The sequence below is a fragment of the Fundulus heteroclitus genome, unplaced genomic scaffold (genome assembly GCF_011125445.2).
Source record: "Fundulus heteroclitus isolate FHET01 unplaced genomic scaffold, MU-UCD_Fhet_4.1 scaffold_246, whole genome shotgun sequence".
In the NCBI taxonomy this organism is placed as follows: domain Eukaryota; kingdom Metazoa; phylum Chordata; class Actinopteri; order Cyprinodontiformes; family Fundulidae; genus Fundulus; species Fundulus heteroclitus.
In genome coordinates this window covers 44,338-52,945 of record NW_023396657.1, presented here as the reverse complement: position 1 = coordinate 52,945, position 8,608 = coordinate 44,338, and the positions used below count along the sequence as shown (strand labels likewise).

Here is an 8,608-nt window from a genome sequence, read left to right as displayed (position 1 = left end):
GAGGCGTTGCTTGACAGAGCGCCCTAAATAGGGGAACATTTCTTCTTATGCGAGATGACATGATAAATTAACGCAATTTAGGAACATACACAGTTGGCCACTGACCTGGGAGCATTCCGGTTCTCAGTCTGAAACGATCTGGACAAGTGGGAGTCAGATCCACGATTAAATACCCATGAGGATCTTTGGTCGCGTCTTGAAAACTCTCCATAAAGAAAGTTTTCTCTGACGGAAATATCTGACGGGCTAAGATATTTAGTTGCAATTTATCTCTAGGGTTTTTAAACAGCACCATATAATTAGCATTTAAACTGATGGTACGGCTGTATTTACCTTGATGAAACACATTCTGGCTTAACATTATGACACTCATATTTTTATGATGCCTATATTGAGTGAAAATTTTCACCACTTCCGGATGGTCCGAAGCCTGGAAAATTACATCATCTAAAATAACCAAATGATTTTGATCAGGAGGAAACAGATTTTCATCATCAAAAGAATCAGGTAGTCCTTCGATGAATTTAATCTTTTTATTCATTTTCTGCAATTCAGAATACATACTTTGAAAACAGGTGTAAATCCAAACAATATTTACAGGAACAACATCCATAACATGGTTACAATTCTGCAAAACAGTTTTAACAAAAAAAGATTTTCCACAGCCACTCGGCCCTGCTATTAGAAGTGAAAAAGGGGTTTTGAATCTAGGATCGAATTCAACCTCCTGTGTTTCATGGGAGAGAGACATTTTTTTTTTCCCCCACAGTTAACCTTTTAATAGCCAAATGGAAGGGTTGTCCCATCAGGAAAAAGCCTTCTTTTATCATAAACGACGCGCACCTTTTTCTGAAATGCTGCATTTTGAAGCTGGAAGCTCCTTTTATTCCTTCTGATGGTGTGCTGTGGAGCCTGTAAAACATCCCCTGTAGAACCTTGCAGATAACCTTCTACCAGGTCTTTCACGCTGTCAAAATTCACCCTCTCACTGCACTGATGAGTCTGAGTGATGCCTTTAAACTTCATCACCACTTGTTTTCGGTGTCTGGTCTGGTAAGCGTAGCTCTTTGGGCCTGCGGAGACATACTCTTGTATAAAATCACCTGATAATTCATCAGTCAAGTCCCCCAGAAGGTTACCGAGCTTGAGGGAGGTCTGACCCGGTTTAACCACATAGATCAGACTGTCCGTGTCAATGTACAGAACGCGGTCCTGAAGTTGCTCAAGACAGGTGTACAATTTCAGACGAGCATGAGCAGTTGTAAAGGCAGCAATGAAGACGTTATTCACCTTGTTGGGTGGAGAAATACAACGCTTGCTGTATTTCCACTGAACCATGCACATTTCATCATTCAGGAAGTGAAAGTAGCTGACTGCGTATTTACCTGAAAAAAGGAAGTTAAAAAACTCTTCGGGCTCGCTCACAATGCTTGTCTGAGCCAAATCATTTCTCTGTGCAAATTTGCCCCAAAAACTGTTCAGACACAATTTAGCAACTTGTCTTTTAGCCGGATTCACCTCAATCTTACGTACATCTAGTTGGATGCCCTGCTCACGTTTGTAGTCTGCCACATATTTCAAACGACTTTCCTCATCCGTAGCTTCAGCGGGAAAACCTGAAGCTTCCTGTTTACCCTTCAAAAAAGTGTGGATATATGGTTTAAAGATTGAACTGCTCTGTTTTTCAAAATGCCAGACCTCAGTGATTTTAGCAAGCCTATATCCCAGCTCAAGAGCCTTGTTGAATTCCACACTTACCCATACACCTGTTAGCGCTCTCTCTTGGTCAGAGTGGGTACAAGGGCCCGTCTGGTAGTTCAACTCAGCGCAAGCCCGGCACAGTGTGAACACCAGTTTACCGGTAGCGGTCCTGTACGGCAAAACGGGAAAAAACAGACCACGAGGCGGGTACACGGTCGCTCTGATAAGTCCAAAGTAGCTACGGGGATCGTCGAAATCTTTGCATATGATTTCGGGATGGCCTAGTGGATAGCTGCAGCTAGCATTCACAAACGGATACAGAGATGTGAAGTCTACATAATGCACAGATTCTTCGACCCCTGCAGTGTACCTCAGCCTGAGGGCACTGGTTCTACCCCCAAACAGAGCGTTCCGCGGGCAAAGAGGTGCCGGGGCACTGAAACAGTCCAGAAACCTTTTGAGACCAGAGTGTGACGCCTTCATTAAATCCCAGCTATGCTCCCACATAACCTCCAGGCGCACCCCGTAAACCGACTGCAATACCCTGGCTCTCTCGATGGTAGCTGCATGGAACCTTTCATAGCAGACTCCTCTGAGCGGGCACGTCTGGTCGGCTGGAAAACATTCAGGACAACCATGGTAAAAGCAGCCATTAAACTCAAATACAGTTCGAACGCCTCGGACCTCCGCGTATCCGTCCACATAATACGGCCCCAGTTTCATTTCACCTCGGTTAAGAGCATGTTGAATGAAAATGCCCCGTTCAGCAGCTACCCACTCCAGCCATTGAATGGAGGCGTCTGAAAAAGTCTTGCACTGACGCCGATAATCCACAGGGGAAGGTATGGCTAGTGTGCTAGGCGGAAGAAAATTTGCTGTGAAAACATTCATACAGGCTGCTGCTATGGTGATGCTTTTAAAAGGATCGACGTTTGTCTCTTTAAAGAACTCTTCTCTGAATTTCACACAAGCCCTGAAGAGAATTTCCACATCATTCTGACAATAATAGAGAGCTTCTTTTTTAAAGTCAAAGGGATGCTTAGAGGCCTCGTTGTACCAAACGGTGAAACGCTCCTGCTCAGCAGGGCTCATATGCTCCACAGCGTAGAAGCTGGGTGGAGGGAGCGGGCCGATGTAGTTCAATGTCTTCTCAGAGGAGAACAAGTGAGGGAAAAAACCCTTACAGTGATCAGTAAAACCTAACGCTTTTGGCATTTGACTGAGTTTCATTGTAAGGAACGATAGACTGTCTATAAATTTAAGACTGTAATCAGGCTCAGTAAAACAAAGGATTTTACTCCCCTGTGTGATCAAGAACGGTTTGATGCCGAGTTTAACCATCTCACTTAGAATCAAGTATGAGTCAAACCCACGACTGTTGTGGGCAAGAAAAGAATGACCTCTGAACCGAGGTTTTCTAAAATGAAGCAGAAAATCCCTGACGCAGTTCAAACCATAAGAACACCAAACATCCCCAGCCAAGGTTTTTGTGCTTACAAGATACGGGATATGTTTTCCAGTTTGATCTGTAAAAGTTTCAAAATCATAAAAAACTAGCTTATCGCGGAGTTGCGCATCAGTCAGGGTCGGTTGAATATAGCACAGATGATCGTTTAACGTGACATCTGCACCGTGAGGCACTTTCTGACGACAGACCGTGCACTTTGTTGAACAATCGTGGGGCTTGCTCTGTCCACCTGCGGCTACAAAATAAAGCTGTTTACACACAGGGCAGAACTTTGTCGTGTCACAGTTACTTACGAGCTTACCAAGTTTAGGTCTCAGTGTGGGTTCTCTGTGTTTAGCTAAGCAGATGGAATTACGACAGATTCGTTTACAATCTATGCACTGCACAGGGCTGTATTGCTGGAGAGTACAATTTGAGTCGAGGCATACCGAGCAGTGACCCTTACAGCTATGCGTGCCAATGTTGTCGTAACCGCTAAAGCAGTACCCACAAATGTGCCTCGAGCCTGTGAAACCTGTGAGACTCTTTATTCCATAATAATGACTTTTGAACAAAAGCAGGAAAAGGGGATTTGAACGATCTGAAAAGCCTGTCTGAAATTTACGAAGCACTGCCTCCTTGTCGTCTTTAAAGAAAACAACAATTTTCCTATTGACTATCTCTTCAAATTTATGCACGTCGCTGAAAGTCACAGGAGTTTGCTCAGTGAGGCCGGCTGTCCGTTGCCACAGTGAGGCTTGATGCATGGCTTGGGCGTCTGTAAAAGCAGGGTTACAAAGATGTGCTAGACTGGCAGCAAAGCAGAGCTGATTAGAAGCATTTTCAACAATATAGAGGTGACGTCTTTTTTTATGAATCAGCTCACAGTCCAACGTCTTTGTCGCCTTACGTTTAGCACCGCCGTGAGGGTTTCGTACAATCTGAAGTACTATTTCCAAGTTTTCAGGTCCTGGCAATTCTTCATTAGACTGTGTTAACTCGTCTAAAAATTCCAGAAATGCAGGCAGAACTGAATCACCGTCATCATTTACCTGAACCACTGTATGACGGGAAAACCCTTCGCCGCTTAATTCAAGCTGTACAACATCATTGCGTGATGCTGAACGTGTAACAGAGTCCGCCAGCTCTGTGAGAAGATGATAAACCTGTGTGTAAAATTCGGCGGGGTTAGGAATTTCACCGGGTCGTGAAGCTGTCACGCTGAAAGGACGTCTTATTTCTGTTACATTAAATCGCTCCCGTTGAATGCCGGGGTTAACAGCTGGCTGAGACTGACTCGTGCTTGGCTGATCCTCTGGGTTAGACGTGGGAACGACAGATGGGCTCGAGCATGGCTGTTGAGGGGAACTGGATGAGGGATTCTGCAAAACAGTATGCGAAGAACCAGACCGATCATTTTCACCTCTTTCACTTTGATTTAAATGACCACCTTGCTGCTGCTGCGGGAACTGAAGGCTTGTAGGATTGGAGGTAAATGTTTGAGAGACAGAAACATTTAATTGATGGATAGCTTGTTCTAGTGATGATAAACGCTCATAATTCGAACCCGAGTGTGTATGACCCTGCTGTCTATCTGGTGAATTACCTGGATTTAAATCCGCAAACCCCAGACCCTGCTGAACTGGTATATTCCGGAGGTCGTTAACCATTTGGGTGATATCACTTAAAACATTTGTAACTCGTTGTTGAAATTCTAGCGAGTCGTTCAAACACGTGATTGATTGAGAGAAAGAATCATTTAGCTCGCCAACGGTTTGTTCTAACCATAGAAACCGCTCAGAATCCCAATCCGGATCAGTCTGCCCCTGAAGTCTGACAGGAGATCCTGGGGTAAGATTTACAGATTCGGTTGCATGCTGAACAGGGAGATTCCGAAGTTGATTTACAGCCTCAACAATTCCATCCAGAGCCTCTCTGATTTGTTGACTTTCCATTTTTTTTTTTTTTTTTTTTTTTTTTTTTTTTAAACAGGTTACAACTTAGCTGGTTAACGGTACTGGCATCGTCGGGTCAACCAGTTCAACCATCAGAGTCTCGCAGTAATTCAGAAGCGCAGCAGTTTTCCGGCGGTAGAGGGCAGCTTGACGTCCCGTAGCAACTGGCATATGCGTTACTGCCCATGCAGCGGCTGTAATAAAAGAATGAAAAAAATATATATAATTAATTTTATCGTACATAATGAGTATTGAATAAAAAAAAAGTATTATATTACAAACAAATTCTTTGAAAGCATTGAACTTAAGATGTACCATCAATAATTGGACCAGTCGCATCCGCTTTGATGATTAACTGCTTGAAGTTTTGCTGAACTCTCAGGACTGACGAACACAGGCTTCTGAGACTCCGCCTCTTCTTGTGTTTTCCTGCGTCACGGCGGATGACCTGTGCTACTACAAATTAAAATAAGCAGACGGTGACAGAGTTTTAAAACGGGGGTAATACACGAAAAGAAAAAGATGACAGAAAAGAATAAATAAAAATAGGCTAAGGGTTACAAGGGCTGCAGTTTAGAACTGCAACCCTACCGTTTCACTGCCAATGTGTTACCAACAGCACCACAAACTCACCAGGGTGCTGAGCAGATGAGGCAGGACGAGACCGATCATGTGCTGATGCTTCTGATGCTGCTGTTTCCGCTTCTGCTGCTGCTGCTATTAGCTCGGCGTCATTATTCTGGTGTACAGACTGAATTGTTACTGTAGAAATAGTAAGCAGGGAGAGACAACCTTTTTTAAACAAGGTAATACATGAAGAAGAAGAAATGATAAATAAATAATAATAACATATAGCATAGAACACTTGCATGCTTACCGTCCGTCTGGCCAAATGTATCGGGATGAGGCTGTATTCCAGCCGTAAAGAGTGCTTGAGCAACAATGTCACGGTGGGGTGTTACTGTGGGTAAATGAATAAATACACTAAATGAGCCGGACTAATTCAGAAAATGTACCATCAGAGTTAGTTTGAGACTTATAATAGTTAACTTACGTGCTGCAGGAAGCGTTGTCCCCTGATTAACGTTTCGAGGGAGGCCGTGTGACGTGGTGAGCCGGGGAGCTTCCTCGGGGAAGCGATCGTGGTGCTCTGATGTCTCTGGAGAACTTATTACAACAACTGACCCGTTATGTTCTTCAGTCCTCTGCCGCTTTGGTGTTGATGTGTTCTGAGCAGCTATTTCTGCTGGGAGCCTCCTTTTAGCTAAACTCAATCTTCCTTTACGGGGCGTTTGCGTTGTGCTCGATCCAGGCTGTGTCACCGTTAGCTCTCCGTGGAACACACTTAGTTTGACTGGCTTCGGACACAATCTTGCTTCACTGGGCGTTTGCGTTCTGCTGGATCCAGGCTGTGTCACCGCTAGCTCTCCGTGGAACACACTTGGGTTGAATGGCTTCGGACACAATCTTTCAGCGCGGGACGTTAGCGTTCTGCTCGATCCAGGCTGTATCACCGCTAGCTCTTTGTGGAAGTCATTCTGATTTGGCTGGTTCGGACAACCGTAACGCTCGTCAATTAACCCTTTGTCGGTAAGATCTGGAATACAGAAAAAAAAAACAATGGTTGAAACATAGTATTAGTATTTTAAAGACTGTGATTTTAATAAAAATATACTTTAATACAAGGCTGAATCACATCTTACCAATATCCGTTAGTGTAAAATCTAGGTCTTGTAGTTCAGCAGTTGTTGGCGCTGAAACAAATAAATAAAATATATTGTAATAACAGCAATGGAAGATATATACTTCTGCAAGCAGGCCACAATGACTGAAACTGCTATTCAAAGCCTTACCTCAGAATTCAGACTAAAACTCTAAAAACAGCAGAGGCCTGTAGTTGCCCGCTTAAAACACACAAAGCCCATCCAGCAAACAATGAAACACATAGCAATAAAAACAGGTAACTTGAACAATAAAAGTGCTAGCCCCTTGTGCTAAACACAGCCTTTCACCCCTGAATTTGTGCTAAAACTCTAAAAACAGCAGAGGCCTGTAGTTGCCCGCTTAAAACACACAAAGCCCATCCAGCAAACAATGAAACACATAGCAATAAAAACAGGTAACTTGAACAATAAAAGTGCTAGCCCCTTGTGCTAAACACAGCCTTTCACCCCTGAATTTGTGCTAAAACTCTAAAAACAGCAGAGGCCTGTAGTTGCCCGCTTAAAACACACAAAGCCCATCCAGCAAACAATGAAACACATAGCAATAAAAACAGGTAACTTGAACAATAAAAGTGCTAGCCCCTTGTGCTAAACACAGCCTTTCACCCCTGAATTTGTGCTAAAACTCTAAAAACAGCAGAGGCCTGTAGTTGCCCGCTTAAAACACACAAAGCCCATCCAGCAAACAATGAAACACATAGCAATAAAAACAGGTAACTTGAACAATAAAAGTGCTAGCCCCTTGTGCTAAACACAGCCTTTCACCCCTGAATTTGTGCTAAAACTCTAAAAACAGCAGAGGCCTGTAGTTGCCCGCTTAAAACACACAAAGCCCATCCAGCAAACAATGAAACACATAGCAATAAAAACAGGTAACTTGAACAATAAAAGTGCTAGCCCCTTGTGCTAAACACAGCCTTTCACCCCTGAATTTGTGCTAAAACTCTAAAAACAGCAGAGGCCTGTAGTTGCCCGCTTATAACACACAAAGCCCATCCAGCAGAGAATAAAACTCTGTTAAAAACACCTTAAAAAGCGGCTAAAGATAAAATTAAAGCAGTAACTTACCAGCGAAAATCTCGCTGAACTCCTGGGTCGACGTCAATCCCGCATTATGGACCTGGGCTGCTGCAACAGATGAAGAACGACCTCCGGACATGATGCACGTTTAAGCCGCCTGTGTCTCTGAAAGAGGTGTCCACCGGACGCCTTATAGCAAACGTTTGAAGTGAGGGCGGGATTCACGCAGGTACCCCCAGGTAGCCGAAACAATAGCCACATCGTCCGATCGTTAAACCCCGCCAGCGACATGTTTACTAGGCCAGGATGTCGCGACAGCTGTACACTAGCATAATCGACCATCTCCTCAGCATTGTTTACAGATTGCTTCGTCACGACCCCGCCTAGTCTCATCCCCCGTATAGGTGTTTGAAATAGCACCTTGCACGGCGCAGGGCGGCATAACATCCCTTGAATTCTACAGACGGCAGGATGTGTCCCGCTGGGTTTAAAATTTGTCTGAATAAGGCGCTTCCTGGCAATGTTGATTGGAAAAGGCGCAATCCTTTCACGTCACGGTCCCCGCCCGTCTCGCCACCCGAAACGGTGCTTGTTACATAACGGTGCTTGTTACAACACTTGCTCTGTGTGGGGCGGAAAACCATCCTTTGAATTCTACAGACAGGAAGGATCATGCTGGGTTTAAACTGACCACGCCGTCTCGAAAGTCTGATCGAATAAAACTCTGATCTGATGTGGATTGCAAAATGCGCAGCGGTGTC

The 8,608-nt window shown here is 44.3% G+C and overlaps 1 protein-coding gene across 1 annotated transcript; it reads right to left on the bottom strand.

The window, feature by feature from the left end:
* Positions 1-519: 519 nt before the first annotated feature.
* Positions 520-7,986, bottom strand: LOC118559168. The gene is made up of 7 exons (XM_036129891.1): positions 7,896-7,986; positions 6,807-6,956; positions 6,158-6,700; positions 5,981-6,064; positions 5,737-5,865; positions 5,419-5,559; positions 520-5,297 (listed from the first exon to the last, which is right to left on the bottom strand). The coding sequence occupies exons 1-7, from the start codon at positions 7,984-7,986 to the stop codon at positions 5,149-5,151; spliced, it is 1,287 nt and encodes a 428-aa protein (XP_035985784.1). The 3' UTR covers positions 520-5,148.
* Between the last annotated feature and the right edge of the window lie 622 nt (positions 7,987-8,608).